Below are 22,233 nucleotides of genomic sequence, written 5' to 3'. Positions count from 1 at the left end.
TTCACTCTCTCTTCGACCCACTGCCGCCTGGTATGAGGTTCTGCAGCCTCAAAGCCAGAGAGGTATGACTTGAAAACAACTTTCTCCCCCAGGGAATTTAACCACTGAACACTCTGTCCCCTCCCAGTCTATAGACTGGGTCCACAAATGTACTAATTTTTCATTTGGATTCATAAGACCTGTAACTAAAATAAATCTTATCTGTCTTTTGCATATGAAATTCTGTTTTTTTTACCATCTTTCCCACCTGACAAGTGTTTTATGGTATATTTTTGTCTTATGTACACGTCATTATAAGATTACAATAAACTTATTTTGACTTTGAAAAAAAAACCAGGGCGCTCATATTAATTCCTTGGTTTGAGATGTAAAAATAAATTCACGATTGTTTAGTGCCCTCTGGTGTTCAGTATGCGAACCGACAAACAGCCTGGAGTGGCCGTACAGGCTGGTGCCAAGCTGGAGTGATTATTGACAATGTATTATGCTTATGGTCCTAAACCCTCACCACAATATTCCTTCAATTTTGAAGTCACCTGGTGCCATCCGGCAGATAATATAATAATAAAGCAATAAACCAGACACGGTCATGTTTCCCATGAATGTTCCCCGTTAACAATACACACAAGTTTGAATTTAATGGTTTTTATATTGAATAATTATGTTTTTTAAAGTGTCAATTCTACAGTGACCTGTTCATGATAAGTGATTAGAATATGGATTATTATTACAACATTTTTTCCTTTGTGACATTTAGTGTTCATAGCGCCGTGATGTCCCTGGGTTTCGGGATGTTTAAATGGTTTTCGTTGCAGCCTGTCCGTCCAACCGCGCCGGTTTTTTTCAGCGTTTTTTGTCACTTATGGTCGGGGGTGGGGGGGCGGCGGGCAGAGGCACTTCCAGCGGACGATCTGCGGCTGCAGGTCCCACATCAGCATCACTTGGATTACTTCTGCCTAAGGATAGATACAGCTATTACAACCATTCAGCGGGTGCTGCTTTCATTTATAGAATAACCTGCGTTAAATTAGAGAATTTGTTAACACTGTTGTCGTTCTTTTTATTATTTCTAATGAAATAGTTAGCATAGGTTGAGATGAGTTAGTAGAGAGATGCGTGAAGCGCTACACCTCTCCTTGCAATAAAACATAATTAGCTACATGTGAATGTCTGTGACTGTCCCTGTGAATGACTGTGACTGTCCCTGTGAATGACTGTCGTCCTGCTCTCAGCCAGAAACTGCAGACGCACGGAGACAATTCGCGCAATCACTACCAGTCCAGCTTTATTGAAGTCCTCTTAACTATCGCTTTTTCGACGAGAAATAAAAAAATGACCAATTGGTGCTGATATTTAACACTAGTAAACAATTTGAATTAGTAACTGTAGTTAGCACTTGTCCAACGATTATGACGGAGCGGGACTCTTATAGGGACGCGTCCAGGGGGACCGGAGCGGACTTTGCGCCGGGAGGGATGTCGAGGGCAGGGAGGCGAAGCGGAGTCGCCTCGCTGGACCCGGAGTCCGGTTTTCCGGAGGGGATCAGAGCGACTCCTCGCAGGAGCAGCATAATAAAGGTAGGAGTTAGAAATCACGCAAACAACTACAAGAGGAATCCCGCAGGTAATACGTACCGAATTATTGTCTAGATCGACCAGACCAAGTGTTCATAATTGTACTTCGCACTAAAATACATAGTCATTATTTTGCCTGTTACTGTTACTGCTATTAATTCAGATCAGATGCTTTAAACGTGTTTACACTGCTGTGATTATTCCCACATGAATTTTGGCAAGTTTACATTGTCTGAAGAAATATGTAGGTATGCGTATCGTTTCCTGAAAGAAATTAGCGATACATTAACGGTACGGCTCTCGTGTTTGCTCTGAATGCGCGTAAAATGCGCCATATCTCATATTTATCCTAACTCCCACTGGGCACACGTCTGTCCCCACTGCTTGGTGTCTGCGTCTGATGGATTCTCCCGAGACAGCTGATGACTCTAATCGGCGTGGTAGCAGGAGAACAGTGGTTTTAATGATGTTAACTTTGCTTCAATGTATAAAATTCCAGTTGGGGTCAGAACGGATCACTTTCTCTGAATCCTGAATCCATCGGACTGGTGTCTGTTGACTTCGAGTCATATTATTTGTGCATTTCTGCCTTTACGTCTGGGACCATGGTGGTGTAGGAGTTAGTGCTACTGTTTGGCAACTGGAAGGTTGCCAGTTCAAGCCCTGGGTCTTCCTGACCCCATCAAAGTGTCCTTGAGCAAGACACTAAACCCCAAATTGCTTCTGGTGAGCTGGTTGGTGCCTTAAATGGCTGCCACTGGTGTATGAATGTGAGGCATAACTGTAAAGTGCTTTGAGTGCTTGAAAGAGTAGCAAAATGCACTATATAAATGCAATCCATTACCGTTAAAGTCAAACTCTGATAAAAGTACCTTTGCAGAGTCCATCACTTGGTTATTTTAGCTGGCCAACTGGCTCTGACGGTAAATCCCCGTTTAACTGTAGATACTGTGCTGTTGTGCTCTGAATCCTTGTCTCTCCTCTTCTCTTATGTCAGCCCACTCTTGCTGTCCGTCTGTCTGTGCTCTGGCCACTGGCCAAGAGTAATGACAATACGCCCACTGTACTTGAATGTCACTGAGAGCCGAGTATTGCCACCACGTCCCAGGGTCCGTCACTCAGTGGTACCGCAGAGCACAGAGAGCCACCACACAGTGTGTCATGGGGGTGGGGGTTAGTTAGGGGCAGGCTGCACAAATTGCTGTGATTTTCCGATAAAACGAGAGAGCAGCAAGCTTTGCATCGCGAAGAAGGAGAGAATGATCCATCTGGTGTGCGAGATGTTTGATAGCTTCTGGAGAGGGACCTTAGTGCTAAAAGATGGAGTTGGAGGGAAGATAAAAGTGGGGGGATGTGGGGGAGAGAGTGCAGAGGGAGTTAGACTGTGTCTGATTCTTCAGACACCAGTAGGACTCTGTCTGCCTCTCTGTGTTAAGCGGCTTAAACCCACATCAATGGCCTCTTAGGGTGGGCTGATAGGAGAAGCTGGTCGTCCATGACCTGTCATCAGGTGTGAGCATGCCTAATCTAGTCCAGTGCTTTCCTGTCCATCATATACTATTTTCTTTTGCAGCTGGTAACACTTTACTTCAAGGGGCACAAGTAACCTAGTTACTCAGTTACTACTCAAGAACGAATCATTAACTAACATAGTTTCTGCATGAAATATATGAACCGACATGATTGATTAATGATGAATGAACAATGAATGATGTTGTGCTGCCTGGTTATGCCATTTTACGGCCATTTTAGGTCGTTGTGTAGACAGAAGGTATCTGAGCAGAGGTGACCTAGCTGGATGATGCTTCCTAAGTGAAGGACCCACAAAGACAGCCCATACATCATAAGTTTATCTGTTTCCTTTCCACCTCTTGAACCAGGCCTCCTCGCTGGCCAGGGGCAATTCTGGGTGGGGGAGGGGTCGGGGGGGCGAGTTCCCCCATGACATGAATGGCCCCTCGTGGCCCCCCTAAATATGTATGCTATTTGGATCTGAAATAAATGTATCATTATTATTATAATTATTACTGTTCTAATTATTTACACTTATATACGTGGGATAAAATTTTGTTCGCTGGGAAAAGGTGAAATAGAAACGTAAGCGCATTTTCTTGACGGACTCTTAACACGCGTGTGCCGAGGGGGTTGAGTCATTTCGACAGGCGAAAAAGTGAAGTTAACGACAAAAAAATAATCAAACTTTGGAAGCAAGTCAGACTAAACAACAAATGAGAGTGAGTTACCTACTTGTGAAAACTGTAAAATGTAGCATTGCATAAATAACTTATTGGTTTTCAAAATTGTCTTTTGCTTCTTAATGCTGACAATTTATTGTAAATAATACTTGGAGGACATTAAGGTCAAATGCATCTGCCCCCCCTAACAGAACAATTGGCCCCAGTCTGCCCCCCCCCTAGTTCAAATGATCTAGACCAGGGTTCTTCAACTCTGGACCTCGATTCCAAATCCAGGCCGTGTTTTCAGTTCTCCCAGGTAGTTGTTAAATAATTACTGATTCTGATTGGTCAGAGGCTTCACACCTGACTGACAGGTAAAGGAAGGCTGGAAAACCAGCAGTGCTCGGACCTCGAGGACCGTGATTTGAATAACCCTGATCTAGACTCCCCACTGTTGCTGGTTTTTCAAGGACCTATCAGTGCACAAAACAGGAGCGAGGAAGAAGACGGTGTCCTTCAGCAGCACGCCTTCAGAGAGGAAGGTGAGCAGTGCCGCCGACTGCCTGGCCTTCATGCAGTGCGGCTGTGAGCTCAGAAAGGTACGACCCAATTCGCGCATCTACTACCGCTTCTATACCCTGGACCCCTCGCTGACGTGTCTGCGCTGGGAGCCCTCGAAGAAGGACAGTGAGCGCGCCCGCCTGGACGTCGGCGCCATGTCCGAGGTGCGCGCCGGCAAATACACCGAGACCTTCTGCCACAGCGGCACTGCCGAGTGCCTGCCGGAGGAGGCCTCCTTCTCCATCATCCATGGTGATGGCCACCAGTCCCTGGATCTGGTGGCACTTTCTCCTGAGGTCGCCAGCATCTGGGTGACGGGCCTGCGCTACCTGATATCGCACCCGGGGTCCGTCCGTGGCAGTGCGGACGAGGGCAGCCTTGGACACCGCTTGCGCCGCAGCTGGCTGGCCGCTGAGTTCGGCAAGGACGACGAGAGCGGTTACGGGGTGATGTCCGAGGACGCGGCCGTGGCCACCGTCTGCAGGCTGTGTCCCAGCATCAGGGAGACCAAGGTGGGAGGACACTGCAAATCTCTGCTCACGCTCAGTCGAGTGTCTCTAAGCAGACAAGCTCAGTTAAACAAAAGGCTAGGATATAATTAGCAGTTTGCCTATTTTACACCAAGAGATGCAGGACCAGAGCAACCAGGATCATCAAAGATCCGTCTCACCCTAGTAACTGCCTGTTCGATCTGCTGAAATCAGGCAAATGCTTCAGGAATATTACGGCAAAAACAGAGAGGCTCAGGAAGAGCTTCTATCATCAGGCCATAAGGCTAAATCAGGACATATCGCCACAGCTTCTTAACGGAACATAATAAGGTCCATTTACATTAATAGCAACTATCGCACTGCACTTTACAGCACAAATGTAAATAGTCTCTTTGCACATTGTACAGACGCCTATAACTGTAATGATATTGGGATATATTTTTTCTATATATTTTCATTACTTTAGTCTTAACCTTTTCATATTTATGTTTAATTTAATTTGCTAAACCTTATTGCACAATCTCAGGACCGAATCAGGGTACATTTCACTGCATGCTGTACTTGTACAACTGTGTATGTGACAAATGAAGAATCTTGAATCTAATAAGATCCTGTGTTGGCATTCTCAGTCTGCTGGGTAGTCCCTGTACACCAGACAAATTAAATGGGGATGATTTTAACTGCCCTGTCCTACTCATTTCATCTCCCCCCATGTATCCTCTCTCCTGTCACTCTCTGTCACCTCCAGGTACGACTCAGGTTTAAGGAAATCCAGCGCATCAAGGAGAAGCTGACCTCCCATGTGACCCTGGAGGAATTCCAGGAGGTCTACTGCGAGCTTTGTACCCGCCCTGATGTCTACTTCCTGCTGGTGCAGCTGTCCCAGGACCGGGAGTGCCTGGATGCCCAGGCGCTGCGGACCTTCCTGGAGACGGAGCAGGGCCTCCGCTCCGCCACGGCTGAGGGCTGCCTGGACATCGTACGGCACTTCGAGCCGTCGGCCTGGGGACGTGAGCAGGGCCTGCTCAGCCTGGATGGCTTTGCCCGCTACCTGCAGTCACCTGAATGCCAGCTGTTTGACCCTAAACACCAGCACGTGTGCCAGGATATGAGCCAGCCACTCACACACTACTATATCAACTCATCCTCCCGCTCCTACCTGTCTGGGGACCTGCAGAGTGCTGATCTGGGGGCACTGCAGAGTGCTGATCTGGGGGCACTGCAGAGTGCTCTGCAGGCCGGTTGCCGCTGTTTGGAGCTCACAGTGACAGATGGGCCTAGTGGTGAGCCAGTCTTGGCTGTGGAGACGAGTCTGAGTTTGAATGACCCCAGTCAAGCCCCTACAGTGCCTATTACCGCCTGTGCTGCCCTTGAAATCATCGAGAAGTTTGCGTTTGCGACCTCGCCCTACCCTCTGCTGATCTGCCTCTGCCAGCGCTGCTCCCCAGACCAGCAGAGAGTCCTGGCCGGACACCTGCGTAAGGTCTTCAGCTCTGGGCTCTACACGCTTGGGGCTCAACAGGCACCTCCAAGTCCAGAAGGTGGGTCTCAGCTGCCCTCCCCAGAGGAGTTGAAGGGCCGGGTATTGCTGGTGGGTGAGAAGCAGCCATCAGAAGGGGAGGCATTTGAGGAGGAAGAGGAGCTGGAGGATGGAGGTGAGCTCACAGACCAGCAGATGGCGCCAAAACCCCCACATCCACTGCAGTGGCGCATTTGCGAAGAGCTTTCCGAGCTGTTGGTTATCAATCACTCCAGTAGCCGCTGCTTTTATAGACAACGAGCCTGCCAGAATGAGAGCCCTGTGGAACCTCCCAACACCCCCATGCCCCAGGCCCCCCCATGCTGGACGGTGTGCTCCATGGGGGAGGATGAGGCAGCCCAGCTGGCTGACGAGAGCACAGAAGAGCTGGTGGATTTCACCGAGCATGTGCTGGTGCGGCTGTGCCCAAGTGCAGAGCCCTCTGACTCCAGAAGCGCCAATTCCCAGGACTTCTGGAAGGCTGGCTGTCAGCTGGTGGCCCTCAATCTGCAGATGCCTGGGACCATGCTGGACGTGCACAGAGCTCATTTCGCGCAGAACGGCGGCTGTGGGTACGTCCTGCAGCCGGCCGCAAAGCCAGCGCCGGACCGCCCTCCAGCTTCGTTGGGCCGGACGCTGCGTGTCAGGGTGATCAGTGCCCACGGCCTGCCGAAACCGCAGGGCTCAGGCGCCAAGGGGGATATCATCGACCCGTACGTGGTGCTGGAGCTGCATGGCGTGTCTGCTGACTGCGCTGAGGAACACACCAGTACCGCGGCGCAGAACCAGGATGACCCACTGTTTGATGAAACCTTTGAATTTCAGGTGAGGTTTGTGCCAGCTGCTCCCTACCTACGGGGAAGCCTGTAGCCCTTCAGGCAGGCAGTGTGTGTCCTGACAGCCCCCCTCCCATCCCCAGGTAAGCGTGCCCGAGTTGGCGGTCCTGCGTTTCGTGGTGCTGGATGACGATTACATCACCGACGACTTCATCGGCCAGTACAGCGTGAGCTTCGAGTGCCTGCAGCCCGGTTTTCGCACCGTGCCGCTGCTGGGCCTCACGGGGCGACCGGTGCCTCACGCCAGCCTTTTCGTCCACGTGGTCATCACTGAGCTGAAAGGTAGCGGCAAGCCCCAGAAGGTGGCGCGGCGGGGGCACGAGTCGGTGGCTCTGCACAGCGTGGGCGTCAGAGCTCTGGACGACACCTTCCGCTCTGCCAGTGCCCCGCTGGGCGAGGCCACAGACCTGCGGGTTTCTGCACAGGTAGGTGTGCTGCCTGTTACTCTGCTCCGGGTTTCATATCACAGCCTTCCCAGGACAGGAAAGCATGCAGATCAGTCATTTTCGTCTGTGTTTCACAGAGCGCCATGGTTACTTTCAAAGAGCATTTTGGGCTCCCCCTGGAGGTCACCTTCAAGCAGTGCATTCAGAGCCTGGTCCCCCTCCTACAGGCCCCTGACGGGTCCCTAGGGGCCAGTCTGGTGCTGAAAGATGGCTACCCCTGCCTAGAGGTGCTGGGGAACTCGTCTGAAAGCGTACAGAAGCTTGTGGGCTCCTACAGCACTGTGAGTTATCTGGATGGACGTAATATCTGATGTTCTTTCCCTGCTTGGAAGACCCACTATTTTAATCCAAAACAAAAGATTTATGCAACACTGACCTGAGTCATATACACACAGTAACACACACAGTCATATCAAACTGCACCGATACACACAGTCATATCAAACTGCACCGATACACGCAGTCATATCAAACTGCACCGATATACACAGTCATATCAAACTGCACCGACACGCACAGTCATATCAAACTGCACCGACACACACAGTCATATCAAACTGCACCGATATACACAGTCATATCAAACTGCACCGATACACACAGTCATATCAAACTGCACCGATACACACAGTCATATCAAACTGCACCGACACGCACAGTCATATCAAACTGCACCGATACACACAGTCATATCAAACTGCACCGATATACACAGTCATATCAAACTGCACCGACACGCACAGTCATATCAAACCATACTGACACGCGCTGAGGGCACCTGAGGGCTGTAGGCACCCGCATCTTTGTGTGCCAGTTAAACTGCCAGTTCAGTGCAATACTTTTTAATTCTGTCTTCTTCACTAACCTGGACCTTAGATGATCTCAGCGCAAAGACGGCTGATTGAGAATGCGGACAGGGTGCAAGAAGAGATCAAGCAGGTGTGCAAGGAAGGTAAGTGTGTGTGTGTGTGTGTGTGTGTGTGCGTGTGTGTGTGTGTGTGTGGTTATGTGGGTTATGATCACAGGCCTATTATATTCTTAATAATATTACCATTTTCTACAAACATGGCTTTATGTAGCATTGCACAGCTGCATGTAACCTTCTGAAAATATTTTGCTGCTACTATGTTTCAAACCCATTTTTGAAAACTCTTTGATGGCATAGAATAAAGCAGGTATTATTGTTCAAAGTTCACAAATAATTAAAGTAAATAATACATTTAAATATCTTTCGATGTAAAATAATATGGCTCTTCATGGTCCTTCAGTAAGTTGTTTTATCTGTTTACTGACTATTGTAAGAATAACTTCTTTTCATGAAAGGATTGACCTGTCTATAGTCTTGTGGGTCTGAACATTGTTAACCTCACTCCTTCACCTACTTAGACGTCCAACAGAGATCTAGACCTCAGAAATAAGTTGGACTGTTTGGCTGAATGGATAACCTTCCACAAAGTGTTAACCTAACACCATCTTACCCAATAGGGATGGAGCTCCATGAGAACCTGTCCAGGCTTGGGGAGAAGGAGGAACTGAAGGGGAGGAAGCAGAGTAAGGCTCTGGAGAACTCGGCATGGAACATCACCGCACTGAAGGTGACAGCAAGCTGATAGGAGATGGATGGACGGATGGATGGATGGATGGATGGATGGATGGATAGATAGATAGCTAGATAGATAGATAGATATCTTTATTGTAATCTTATCATGCACTTTCGTACAATCAAGGATGAAATGCCGTTCTCCCTAGACAAACAGTGTAAATATAGTTTACAAAATAAGAACGATGGGGAGCATTAAGAAGTAACATACGCAATAACCACAGTACACAAACAACCTGTATCCATGGTGATCCATGGTGATCCATGGTGCGATTCGGAGGGATCAGTGGCATGAAGAAACCTTTTTAGCAACATAGTGTGTTTTAAGGGTGTAGCAGCATTTATTGTTAAACAAATGTACAGTACAGTGGGGGAGGTCAGTGATTCAGTGTGTGTTGGGGGCAGTAGTGTTCATTGCCCTCACAGCCTGGGGAATGAAGCTGTTTCCAAACCTGGTGGTCCTGGTTTGGAAGCTCCTGTACCTCTTCCCTGACGGCAGAATGGAGAACAGGCTGTGGCAGGCATGGCCGGGGTCCATAATGACTTTGGAGGCTCAGTGGATACAGCAATGGGTGAAGATCCCCAGCAGGGATGGGAGACGGGCACCGATGATCTGTTTCTGTTCAGAGGTTGTGCAGGTTCCGATACTGTGGGTCAGAACACTTCCAGGGGTGCTCCTGTATGAGGTGGTGAGGGCCGGACTGGGTAGCTGACCTTCTTCAGCCTTGGGAGGGAATGGAGAGGCTGTTGGGCCTTCTTGACAACTGCCGTAGTGTTAGTGGTCAAAGTCAGGTCGTCTGTCAGGTACATGCCCAGGAACCTGATACCACTGTCCCTCCCCACGGCCCTGCCATCTGTGGTCAACAGGGGGTGCTGTTCTGCGTGAGCCTTGTCAATGTTCAGGAGGAGGTTATGGTGGTTGCACTACGCTGTTAGCTGCTCCTCCTCCATCCTGTATGCTGACTTCATCACCTTTGCTGACGAAATCCACCACTGTAGTAATACTCGCAAGCTTGATGATTGTGTTGTTGCTGAATCTAGCAGTATACAGTTGCGGGTGAGTAGGGTGGACAGAAGGGGGGTCAGAATGCAGCCCTGGGGCGAGCCTATACTCACCGAGGCTGCCGACTCTGACCGGCTGCTGCCTTTGGCTCAGGAAGTCCGAGATCCAGTTACGGGAGCCAGTATCTCCAGTGACTTCAGCTTCTCCACCAGTCGCTCTGGTATGATGGTGTTTAAGGCTGAGCTGAAGTCAATGAAGAGCAGTCTGGTGTAGGCACCCTGATTCTCCAGATGGGACAGGGTGAGGTGGAGGGTGTCGGATAGAGCATCGACTGTGGACCAGTTGGTTCTGAATACAAACTGTAGGGGGTTTAGGTTTGTGGGGAGGCAAAGCTTTAATGTGTTGCATAACCAGTCCCTCCAAACACTTTGTTACAATCGGAGTGACTCGGCCTTCATTGTTGTGATCTTTGTTTTTTCGGTTTCAGCTGTGGTTCACCTGTGTAGTGTAACTCTTTGTTCTGTATCGTTTCTTCAGGGACAGTGTGACCTAATTTGCAGTGCCAAGGCAGATGCACTGGAAGCCCTGAGAGAGCTGATACTGGCTTTCGAGGCATATGGGCTGATGGCTAACGCTGAAGATGTCCAACACTCTTCCTCCTAATCCTTAAGCTAAAGATGGCCTGTCCGGGAGGGATGGTACCCAAGAGCAAGTATGAATTTGAGCCCCCTAAGGACAGAAATATTGGGGTGCACTTCTTATTTGCATTGCAGTACTCAGCTCAGTGCAGAACAGTGCCCAGATCTGCTGAATGGGAAGATTACAGACTTGCTCTCAGTTGGATCTTGGGTGAAATTGAGCCTGCCATTAGCAACTTTAGACAGTAAAATCCTTGATTGGCTCATTAGACCATATCCTCCAATTCCCACGTCCCATGAATCTGTTCGTAAATTAAGAAAATTGGAGCCCTTTCACTTTCTTTTAGATCCAGCAACGATTTTTCACACTCAGAGACCATGGGAGTTTGTAGTGACTCCTAAAGGTGGAGTGATGTCAGGATGCAGTGGCCAAGTCAGTGCTCAGTAATGCCAAGTGAGAGCAGTCACCCATATAAGGTAAAGGAGGTGTTATTTTGGGGGGGTGGCATTCTCTGGGAATTCTGTGGCGGCTGGGGTGTGGTGTGTTGATTAGTTGCATCTGTTGTTGCCACCCTCAGTCATACATTGTACATAAACAGTTTTTTTTCTTCCTCAAACCAAGTCCAAGTGTGTATGTTTACATTTACATTTGTTTGGCAGATGTTTTGTTCAAAGCAATATGTGAAACTAAAACATAACAAACCTATACAGTGTAGGCAAAAAAATATTTGCATAATGTGAGAAAATGGTTGATGATGACATTGATTATTGATTGGAAAACAATTCCAGAATATGTCTTGAATAAAAATTGTTCTTGTTTGTTTACATAACGCACATAATTGTAACATATTAGACTGTTTTTAAAGTTTGTTCTTCAATATCCTCAGTATAATTTTGACGATTTTTTTCACAGTGTACAAATAATTTTTGGCTGCACTGTAGATGTGAAGTCAGCATAGCCTATCAGCACATCAGCCTCCAAATATTTACCAGTAACCAGTGCGAGATGTATCATGACCCTGCTTGTAGAAACCTTCCTGTTCACACAATGTCCATGTGGTTTTCCTTCCAGTCTCTGATGAAACTCAGCTGATTTTTTCGTAATGATTTTGCCCGCTTTGTCACCCCAGGGAGGTGACTTTTGACCAGGCAGCCATAACACAGCCGATACATTTTGCTAAACATCTTCTACCTCTTTCACTGCTCATCACCCTGTTCTGGGTATGACTTTTACTGGTGTGTTTGACAGCACAGAATTCTCAGTAAACTTGGTAGATCCATTTTATTCTGACAGTGGTTGTTCTTCTGTGTTTATTAGACGTCTTTCTGTTCTCAGAGTAACGCCTCTGCTTTTGTCCCTCTTGTTTCATTCTTCTTCTTGCTTGTTCCTTCAGCTTCTCACACAATAAAACATGTTCTCCCTTCAAGAGTCTCTTGCGACTTTCTCGAGTCTCAACCTCTGTCTGTGAACTTTCCTTTTGTCAGCCATAAAATTTGGTTCTTGCAAACAAATGCTTGTCAGCTGGGAATTTATGTTAAAATGTCACGAGAGGGACTCGGAGACCCAGGTGCAGTTATCAGGGATTTATTGAAGGGAACCAGCCACGTGGGGCTCTGGGTCGGGGTCGCAGAAGAGAAGGCGTTGGTAGCCGGCGGAGCCAGTCCTATGAGCACTTTGTGGAAAGCTGGTAAGATCACTGTGAAGGTCCAAAGGGGGCTTGGGTGAGAGAAAGAGAAGGAACTAAGGAGGAACGGTAAGTAAGAATGGGTTGTGAAACAGAGTAGAAAGTGTAATTCTGAGTAAATTTCCCCCGCGTGGCCAATTTAATATGAATATGAACTCAATATAGACAATTCATTATGCACTGAATAGCAGAATTCGAGCCCATTGTGTGGCAGGTGAGCTGCTTGTTGGATGATTGTGAAACCATTGTGAATCAATGTTGCAGTTGCAGAGTATAATATAATATAGAGCTATGGGTACTGAACGGACAGGCAGGCTGGACGGCATCCAAACGGTAAATAATGTAAGTAGCTGTGTATAGTTATTGTTTGTTGTACCGTTATTGTATGTACCGTAATGTCCTGTGTAGTGATTGATGTTACATGTTGTAAATAGCAGTGTTTGTGTGCCCACCGTGAGCGGTGTGAGCAGCCGGCGTGACCAGCACAGTGGGCAGTGTGAGTGGGTTGGTGTGTGAATGGCACATGGCAAATGACCACCGTCTCCCGTTCAAAGTCGTTGTTGTGTGTCCCATTATTGAACAACATAGCATGTATGGCACCCTCGCTACAGTACAAGACTCTGGACATGGGTCTGTTTCTGATTGAGGCACCTTCCATTAACTTTTTCCTTTTTTTTAAATCCGAAAATATGTATCAAATGTGAAAACTCAATTTTCCTCGTTCACATCAATAACAAAAATTTGTTGCATTCTAGGGGGAAATAATGTACTGATGCATTTAGATTCAGGTTACTTCAAACCCCCCTCCTGTAGTTAAATTAAACGTGGTTAATTCAGTGTACTATAAATTGAGAAACTTCCTAACCACATTGCTCACAGGAAATAAACTCTGAATGCACCTCCTGACAAACGCTGTAGTGGTTTCTCTTTCCTCGCCAGTACACAGGTCCTGCCCAGAGTTTTGTCTCTTTTTGTGTTTCCATGTTAAAACAACCAGTGTAACAGTTTCTGTTAGCTTGAGCGAGAGCTTCTGTTCATGCTTTCTGAAATTGCACCCAATTTGTGGACTCTGCTTTTGAGCAGGAAGATGCGAACGAGAAGTTGAATCACAACTGCATTTCACAATCTGGGGAAGAAACCAGCACTTTCAAAGTTCAGAACCCGAAAACTGCACCAAAGAACGTACAAAGTAACATCATTTGCATTTTTTTTTGTCATATTTCTTAAATTGTTTCATTATTACATTAGTTGTATGTTACTATGCTATTAGTTGGATATTTATCGTTTCTTTCTACTTCCTCTTTAACATGATTTCAAAAATCAGATGTTGGGAAAGATTCCTTTAGGTTGGTCTAGGTTCTTTATAGCATTGAGCTGGTTGTTTAAAGACGCCCTGTTTTGTATTTTGGAAAGTGGATTCAAACAATTAGCTTTTCATCAGTGTTTTTACTGGCTATTTACAGCATTAACTCTGTGGCATCGCCATGAAAGCGGCACCATTGTGGATCCTGCTGTCGATAGTAGGATACTGTCTGAAACTCGCAGCTGACCGTGAGTAATTTTTACTTTCACTGAAATTTTTAACACAACTATAATTGGAATGATCTTGACCAATAATCTAAATGGATTCAATAAATTTCAAAATATTTCTAAATTAAACGTCATTAAACCCTTATGAAAGTCTCATTAAGGTTAACTTCTATCATGAGCATAACATTTATGAAAAGTGTCATAAAACAGTATCATATGAAATATTTTGCAAACTCTCGATGAACCAGATATTTATTCATTGATTTTACGTGTAATTCTTTTATTCACTTGAGTCAATAGCAGTACAATCTTCAGAATACTGTAATACAAACTTCCTAATGCACATTTTATTGAGCTCATATTGTGCCTGTCTATCTCCAGATGTTTTGTATTTGTATGTCTGGTCTAAATAAAAACAAGAATTAATGAGGCCGCAAGATAAGCTGTATACTAATATGTTTTCATTCTGATGATACATTTTGTGAATAGAGGTTACATTACAGGAAATTTGAGGGTAGGGCTGTCGTTACACTTTAATCTAGATTTGGAGACTATTTTTAGCCATTATTTGTTTAGCAAATACATTTATGCAAAGCAAGCTTTATTTATTGTAAGAAATATTTATCAATGAATATTAATTCCCAGAAAACTTACTGAATCAATCATGAATCCTAATGAAACATGATGAACATTTATGATGTCGCAGCACTTAGGGCCTCTGACTTCGATACATTTTTTCACTGCAGCCTTAATCATGACAAAATACTTTCTGTCTGGGGAGCCGGTTTGGATCACTCTGCAATATCCAGATCTTACAAATGGAACAGAATTCAGTTGGGAATGGACTTCACATAGTGGGATGACCCAACAAACTCAAATAGCCAAAATAACATTGTCAGATCATGGCTACTCCTGGACATGGGGAAAAAGGGCATCTTTTAAACAAGGTCAGAACTATGGCATTCAGATGGAACCGAAGTTTGCAAATGGAGGACTATATATTTTTTCACAAATGAAACCAACACGGTCCATCCTGGCACAGACTGAATTGATTGCAGTAAGAGGTAGGTTAACACTGCACTGAGATTTAACACTCATTTAGAGTAGTGTTTCTCAAACTGCTCCTAGCTGCAGGTAGCAAAAATGTCTGGCAGTAAACTGGAAAGGAGCAAAAATGTGGCCTGTCTGGGGGTCCCAAAGGAAGCATAGATTTAGAGAACAATATTGACTATTTGTGCAAGTTACCACCCTCCCACAACACCCCATTACAGCCGTTTCATTCTCTTCAATGTTATTCTCCAATCTATTAAATTATATAACATTATTCACTATTGTTTCTTTCTATCATTTGTTTGATGTTCTTTTTCTCTTTGTAGTAGCACCATATCAAAATGAATTGAACTAAATTTAAATATTTTCCCTGTTTCTCCAGTTGTCGCCCCGCAGTCTGATTCCGTCATAGGTTCTGATGCGAGCTTCAGCTGTGAGGCGTCTCGTCTGCCGGATTCAGTCACACTCCAGTGGGAGAAAAAAGAAAATCACATCCCTAATACCACTCTGCTGTACATCAACACAGCCCACATCATTATCCACAGCGTTGACATGCAGAGCAGTGGGGAATACCACTGTACATTCAGAAAGAATGGACGTCTAATCTATGATGTTATGAAAATGTTAAAAGTCAACCAATGTAAGTGGTTTAATATGACTGTTCTGAGATTAGCGGTGGAATCTAAGTTCGGCCAGTTCATTTCACAGATACCATCCCATCTCAATGTTTTTCAGACTCCTACAGTAAGCCGTACACTCTGTACAGAGAGGCATCCAACAGCAGCAAGGTTACGCTTATAAACCAACATTATGAACGGGCCAGCAAAGCTAGGTGGTACTGGAGACCCGCTTCACATACAACTGCGAAAAATAAACAGCCTGTCAGTGCCAGAATGATATTCCCATCTCAGGGTTTTGATGGTTATTACATACCTCTGCACATCTCACCAGTCACGTATGAAGAAAGTGGAATGTATGACTTATATATTAATGATTACTTCTACAACACTATAACACTGGTAACTCTTGAAGGTAATTCTTTTTTGTTGACTAGCACTACAGCTATTTTGCATCAGAATATTTGTATTATTACATTTGTGACAATTGAACGCTTGTCTATGTTAATGTACAGTATTGTTCATGTGTTCAGTGACTCTCGATCCCCCTGGAGGTCTCTTTGGGAACAAGACCCTTGTCCTGACCTGTGAGGTGTCAGAGACAACTAACTCGTTGACCCTGGCCTGGTTGAGGATGGAGGGGAATAGGGGGGTGCTGGAGAAACAGGAAGCTCTGAATGAAAATCAGCTCGACAGGAAGCTCCGGCTGACCCTGTCCAGCCCCAGCAGAGACCAAACGCACTGGGCTTGTGTTATTTTCAGAGGGAGGTCGCTGAGAGCAAAGGCGTCCCTGCAGATCAGCCTGCCTGGTATGTTCTTCCTGCATCACTCCTTCACATCTGTAGACCTGCTTTTCCGAGAAATGTATACAGTAAATTATAAGGCCACACTAAAAACTTGACCCTGAGTATTAAATTGGGTTATTTCAGTGTAATCTACCCTGTTTGCTAACTTTGCTGAATACAGGGATTCAGACTAATTATTCAGATTTTTGAAACGTAAAACAATGAGTCGTTCAACAATAAATCAATATTTAAATAAATATTTTAAACCCTTGCCTGTTAATTAAATTATTTGAAATTTCTTAATTACGTTACTTCACTTCCGAGCCCTTCATTCTGCATATCCGCTCATCCAGTACAGGGTCACAGTGAATTTGCCACCTATCTTAGGAAGCGCAGGCAGGGAGCACCGTGGATGGGATGCTGGTCCATTGCAGAATACCTGGGCACATAATCACATACTGTGGCTTATTGGGAAATGTCAGTTCAGATCCACGTTTTTTTGGACCAACAGAACAAACTGGGACACATAAGAAAACCTATGTTTGGGTTCTGAAAAGGGGTGTGTGAGCTAACTGCTTGGCAGCTGGGTCCCAGTCAATTGTAAAATAAACAGGCCTTTATTCCAGTTGATTCTGGAAGCTTCCAAACTAATGAAAGACCATCTTATTCTCATTACTATGTATAGACACTCACTGGGTTACGATGGGATTACATCTCGATAAACCTACTGTCAGGCAAAAATATCATGAAGCAAAAATGTGTTTTAATACAGGACACCTAACCTAACAAACGTCACAGCCTGGCCTAGCTTAAACACGCGTAGAACACTTACATTAGCCTACAACTGGACAAAATAATTAACACAAAGCTTAATTTATAAAAGAAAAGGTGTTGAATGTCTCATGCAATTTATTAAATAAAGCCAAAATATCATAACATGGACCATCATAACAGGGGGAGTATTAAAATTCATACAATAAAAGCACACACCCTTCAAAGAACTGAGCCTTTGAAATTGAAGAAACATTTTGTGGTTATGTTCCTGCTGTACAAAATGCCTTTATAGACTAATGGCCAATGACGTTCTGTATCAGGATCGGTCCTTGTTCTGCCCCCTTCTGTAAGCCAGTTCCCCGTTTGGCCAACAGGTGTCGCTGGCCATCCTGTTTGGTGTTGGCTCCTTATGTTTGTCCTGTGCCCCGAGTTGCTGCATGGCTTAATGGCCTGAGTAGGCAGCTGTCGTCCAGGCTTTCCTTTCTGTTGTGGGGTTGTTCAGTTACCTTTGTTATCTAGTCTTCCCTTATCTGTTGATTGCCCTCATCTATGCTGTTCCTAGTAACTGTATTGGCCCACAGCTGTCCCTCACTTTAGCCTTGTCATCTGTGCATATATGTACCAACCCTTGCCCTTGTTCCTCAGTAGGTCATTGTATCCAGTTGTGTTGCCTTGTGTGGTTTCCTGTTTTAATTCTTGCTTTACCCTCCTACCTTGGTTTGACCCCTCATGGTCCCTGTTTGTATCTTTAAATAGTGTGAATCCATAACACGAATTGTCCGTCCTTCACCGTGCCTGTCCGTAACAGTTCTGCTGTTCCTCCAGCTCCATCTGCTTCACAAAACAACATTATCCCAATGGTAGCTGCTGTTGGACCACTCAGCGCTGTGTTCTTAGTGGTAGCTCTGGTGCTGTTTTACAAGAGGAGACAAGCAGCAGGTGAGACCAGCAACCAGGTCCTTTCCACAGCCATGGGGGGGGGGGGGGCTGTGAATTGGAATGGGGCAAATGGGGTGGCCAATTGGAGGGATGTCACGATGGGCACGGGTGGCATTCATGAAGCATTCATGTTATGCTGAGCTATTTCTATAAGGAAGCTCATATGGTACGAATGTCCGGAATTTCCCATTGGGATCAATACACTGCATCTTAATTTGGCCCTAGGAGCCTTCAGTGTGCCGTATTATTACTAAACACGTCTAACATTTCATTAACTATAAACATCCTGTACAGGTGTTTCTCCGGAGGCAGCGGAATATGTGTCCGAGTCAAAAGCGAAGTACAGCAGCGTCCTCAGTTTGCAGGAGTGCAAATGTAGCGTGAGACCCTCCCTTTACCTTGCACCATTGCCGGTCCTGTGGGCTGATCAGTATCCAATACTCTGAGCCACTTTGCTAATCATATTACTGACACGTGTTTCCTTATCCTAGCCATTCCACTGTCACCAAGAGAAGTACAGAATGACTCAGAACTTGTACCTGCCCAGACTGAAAATATCTACAGCAACGTTATTTACCTTCCAGAGGACACAGGTACAGTGTCATGAGGACACAGATACAGTGTCATGAGGACACAGTTAGAGTGTCATGAGGACACAGTTAGAGTGTCATGAGGACACAGGTACAGTGTCATGAGGACACAGGTAGAGTGTCATGAGGACACAGGTAGAGTGTCATGAGGACACAGGTACAGTGTCATGAGGACACAGGTACAGTGTCATGAGGACACAGATACAGTGTCATGAGGACACGCCAGTGCATAGACTTGACAGCCAAGTGCTTGAAGGTTGAACAAAGATTAGATTCTGCATGTGTGTCTTAAAGCATTCATTTTCTATTCCCATTCTTACATAATTCCCTTCTAGGTCCTATAAGAACGTCAGTTGTGGATGAGAACCAAGAACTACAGTATGCAGCTTTGGTCCTAAGAAGTCTTAGTTCTCGTGAGTTTAACATCATTCGTCATTCATAACTTCTACTTTTTGAAAAAGTTTGTAATAGTTGAAAGTGGTAAAAATCTGTGTCTCAATTAAAAAAAACAAAAGCAAAAAAGGTAAAACTTAAGGTCAAAGAGAAAAATACTTTTTCCAAAGCAGTGCCAAAACAGTTTGTTCGTTTTCTAATTAGGAAAGAAAATTAAAGGCCGTATTAAAATTTCTTCAAGGTTGTATGACATGTCTTTAATCTATACTGGACCTTCTAATGAATCATATACAGATCATATGTATATAATAGAACTGACCATCTGTCCCTAAAATTTACATTTGGGTGCAGTTTGGTAATTGTTTCTAAAATTCTGGTTCTTAATGCAATTTCATTCTGCATCTTCTTAGAAGATTCAGCATCTCCTGCCTCTACAATGGTTGAACCGTCACATGCAGTAAGTTTCATTAACAAATAACTATTACAGTCCAAAGTCTGTCCTGTGTAGTATGATGTGTAGTATGATATGTAGTATGATAAACTCTTTATATTTTTGCTACTACTGCACTTGGATTAAAAATAAGAAACAAAGGATTATGAAACGTTAAGCAATATGACTGATTTTCATTTAGTGGAAATATGTGAAGAAACAAACTTTCATAACTATGGACGTAATATTGAACTAATTAAAATATGCAAATAGGCTGTGTAAATCCAAATCTGTTTCCATTTTTTTTTCTGTCTGCACAGGAGCAAACGAATGACATGGTGATCTATTCAGATCCAAGGATATAGTGAGATGGCTGTGTGGGATTCTGTCTGCATCTTAAACTCTGACATAATGGCGAATTATACAACTCACACACACACACACACATACACATACATACATAGTCTTCCGTTGACTTACATCCTATTGAGTAACTTCCCATTGTACTTACGTCACACCAGACCCTTAATAATATTTATAGAGACATCTGAAGTAGACGTAGCGGATGTGAGCAACAAGAACCAAGACTGCACTGCCCTTAGAGAGGTGTAGTTAGATGTATGTGATACTGTGTCTTATGTTATGTGCAGTATATTTGACCTCTCCCCAATAATGACCATGGTACGTCCAGATTGAGTTACGTCCTCACTTCCAGGACAAAACCAGGACAGAAGCTGAAAGATACATAAAAGCGTTTTACGTGCTCCACATACCGCTAAAAATGCTAGCGCCATCTGTGGAGCCGACACAAAACAGCTACACAACGACCGGATCGCGCTGGCGTTGATGCTTTGCCTTGAGCTCTACGTGGACTTCAGCCGGAGATGCATCCACTATGCGATCATCAGATCACAGGATACAATGGGTGCCAAGAATCTCCAAAAATGCTCCATGAAGATACTTATAGGTGGATCAGGTGTTGCATAAGGGATGTGGGTCCCTCCCAGTCACCTGGTTTATATGTTTATGTACAGCTCAGCAACAGTATGTCACACTTTGGACTCTGACCATTGAATTTTTTTTAAATAAGAATGACCTTGCATTGCCCGTAGGTGAGTGTGTGTGAGTGACAGGTGTGTGAGTGTGCCTTGTGATAGGATGGTGCCCCATCCTGGGTTGTTCCCTGCCTTGGTTTTGCACCCCTCTGACCCTGAATAGGACAAGTGGTTTCAGAAAAAGGATGGATGGATGTATGTATGGATGACCCTGCATATAATTGTTATGTAAAAATGTGTTGCTTCTGCATGAACAATATTCAAGCACAGTTTCCATCAACAATGACCCACATCAAAAGTAATTGAGGGAATAAGGGACATATAAGGGAATAAGGGACATATAAGGGTATAAGGTACATATAAGGGAATAAGTGACATATAAGGGAATAAGGGACATATAAGGGTATATGGGACATATAAGGGTATAAGGGACAGTCTTGACCAGAAGTGTGACAGGGAGTATATGATGCTTTATACCACCATATGTCTTCTTGTTCCAGTTTTATTAAATACTCTTTCCTGTCAGGTGTATTCATATGTATGGCCTACAGGTGGCAGCATTATAAAGAATATGTAGTGCAGCACTGGATTACAGGCTTATACAGGTTATAGTGCAGCATCCTCAAGATAATATAGGAATATATATAGTAATGAGCTGCAAGGAATATACAAAGCAATAGTTTAACTGTGTAACCCCAAAAACTGCTCTAGGTGCAAAGGATTAGCAGATAACCCTGTGCTCTGACCCTTGTCTGTGTAAATGTCTCATAGGAGAGACGTGTAGGTTCCAGCTCCGTGCCCATGATTGGAAGGTTGCTCGCTCCAATCCCATGGCCCCAGGGATGCGATCTGACTCTGCTCTCTTATCCTGACCTTGCTTTGGATTGAAGTGTCTGCTAAACTAATGTAAAATAGATTGGGGGGCAAGATGGGGGTGTGCAACAACAAGAGAAACACTATATATCTAGGCTTGTACAAATAGCAAATAAAGTTTCTGATTTATATTTTCAATGCAGGTTCAACTACTGATGAGGGAGGGGCTTGTCCTCTGGCTGCCCTCCCCATTTCACAGGTGGTTCAGTGCAGCCAGGAATTATTGGCCATTATATTGTAGCACCAAATGACAAGGCGGTATGTTTCTCCAATGCTGAAGGCACAACGCATTTTTCTTTTATGACTGTGATGGACGTCTTTATTCATGCAGAATAAAGAAGACTGTGTCACTTGTAGATTCAAGTGCTGTCCTATGTTTGGATGAGAGAACAAAGATCTGCTTCGTTTTGCAGAGCTGGGCCTGTAAGCAGGGCATGAAGGGAAGAGTCATGCAGAGGGATTCTGGTTTGAGTGATAAAACAGTCGCGCGTCGCCTAACGATGGGGAAACATCCCGAGAAAGGCGTCGTTAGGCAATTTCCATTGTTGTGCCAACATTACAGAGTGTACTTACAGAAACCTAGGTGGTGTAGCCTACTCCGCACCTAGGCTATGTGGTATAGTCTAAATAAGGATAAAGCTGGTTTCAGCGTGTTCCATCCTGGCCC

General features: G+C 44.9%; 2 protein-coding genes across 4 annotated transcripts; both read left to right on the top strand.

The window, feature by feature from the left end:
• Positions 1-892: 892 nt before the first annotated feature.
• LOC111852758 (inactive phospholipase C-like protein 1) lies at positions 893-12,272 on the top strand. Of its 2 annotated transcripts, XM_023828991.2 has the most exons (9): positions 893-992; positions 1,433-1,577; positions 4,222-4,824; positions 5,552-7,147; positions 7,242-7,583; positions 7,682-7,885; positions 8,481-8,556; positions 9,090-9,199; positions 10,745-12,272. In XM_023828991.2, the coding sequence occupies exons 2-9, from the start codon at positions 1,476-1,478 to the stop codon at positions 10,868-10,870; spliced, it is 3,159 nt and encodes a 1,052-aa protein (XP_023684759.2). In that variant the 5' UTR covers positions 893-992; positions 1,433-1,475; the 3' UTR covers positions 10,871-12,272. The 2 variants fall into 2 exon arrangements, with proteins under 2 accessions (XP_023684759.2, XP_023684758.2); XM_023828990.2 differs by having other exon boundaries at positions 909-1,577.
• Positions 12,273-13,243: 971 nt separating this feature from the next.
• Positions 13,244-21,878, top strand: LOC111852763 (uncharacterized). 2 transcript variants are annotated; one of them, XM_023828998.2, is made up of 12 exons: positions 13,244-13,719; positions 13,994-14,081; positions 14,807-15,124; positions 15,493-15,750; positions 15,846-16,142; positions 16,261-16,536; positions 18,112-18,225; positions 18,520-18,600; positions 18,717-18,818; positions 19,151-19,228; positions 19,622-19,665; positions 19,959-21,878. In XM_023828998.2, exons 2-12 carry the CDS (start codon positions 14,015-14,017, stop codon positions 20,001-20,003), a joined length of 1,680 nt encoding a protein of 559 aa, XP_023684766.1. In that variant the 5' UTR covers positions 13,244-13,719; positions 13,994-14,014; the 3' UTR covers positions 20,004-21,878. The 2 variants fall into 2 exon arrangements, with proteins under 2 accessions (XP_023684766.1, XP_023684765.1); XM_023828997.2 differs by having other exon boundaries at positions 13,248-13,719; positions 19,619-19,665.
• Positions 21,879-22,233: the final 355 nt, after the last annotated feature.

The sequence above is a fragment of the Paramormyrops kingsleyae genome, chromosome 16, assembly GCF_048594095.1.
Source record: "Paramormyrops kingsleyae isolate MSU_618 chromosome 16, PKINGS_0.4, whole genome shotgun sequence".
Lineage (NCBI taxonomy): Eukaryota > Metazoa > Chordata > Actinopteri > Osteoglossiformes > Mormyridae > Paramormyrops > Paramormyrops kingsleyae.
Note: the sequence above shows the minus strand (reverse complement) of the source record. Positions and strands in the feature narration are given on the sequence as shown.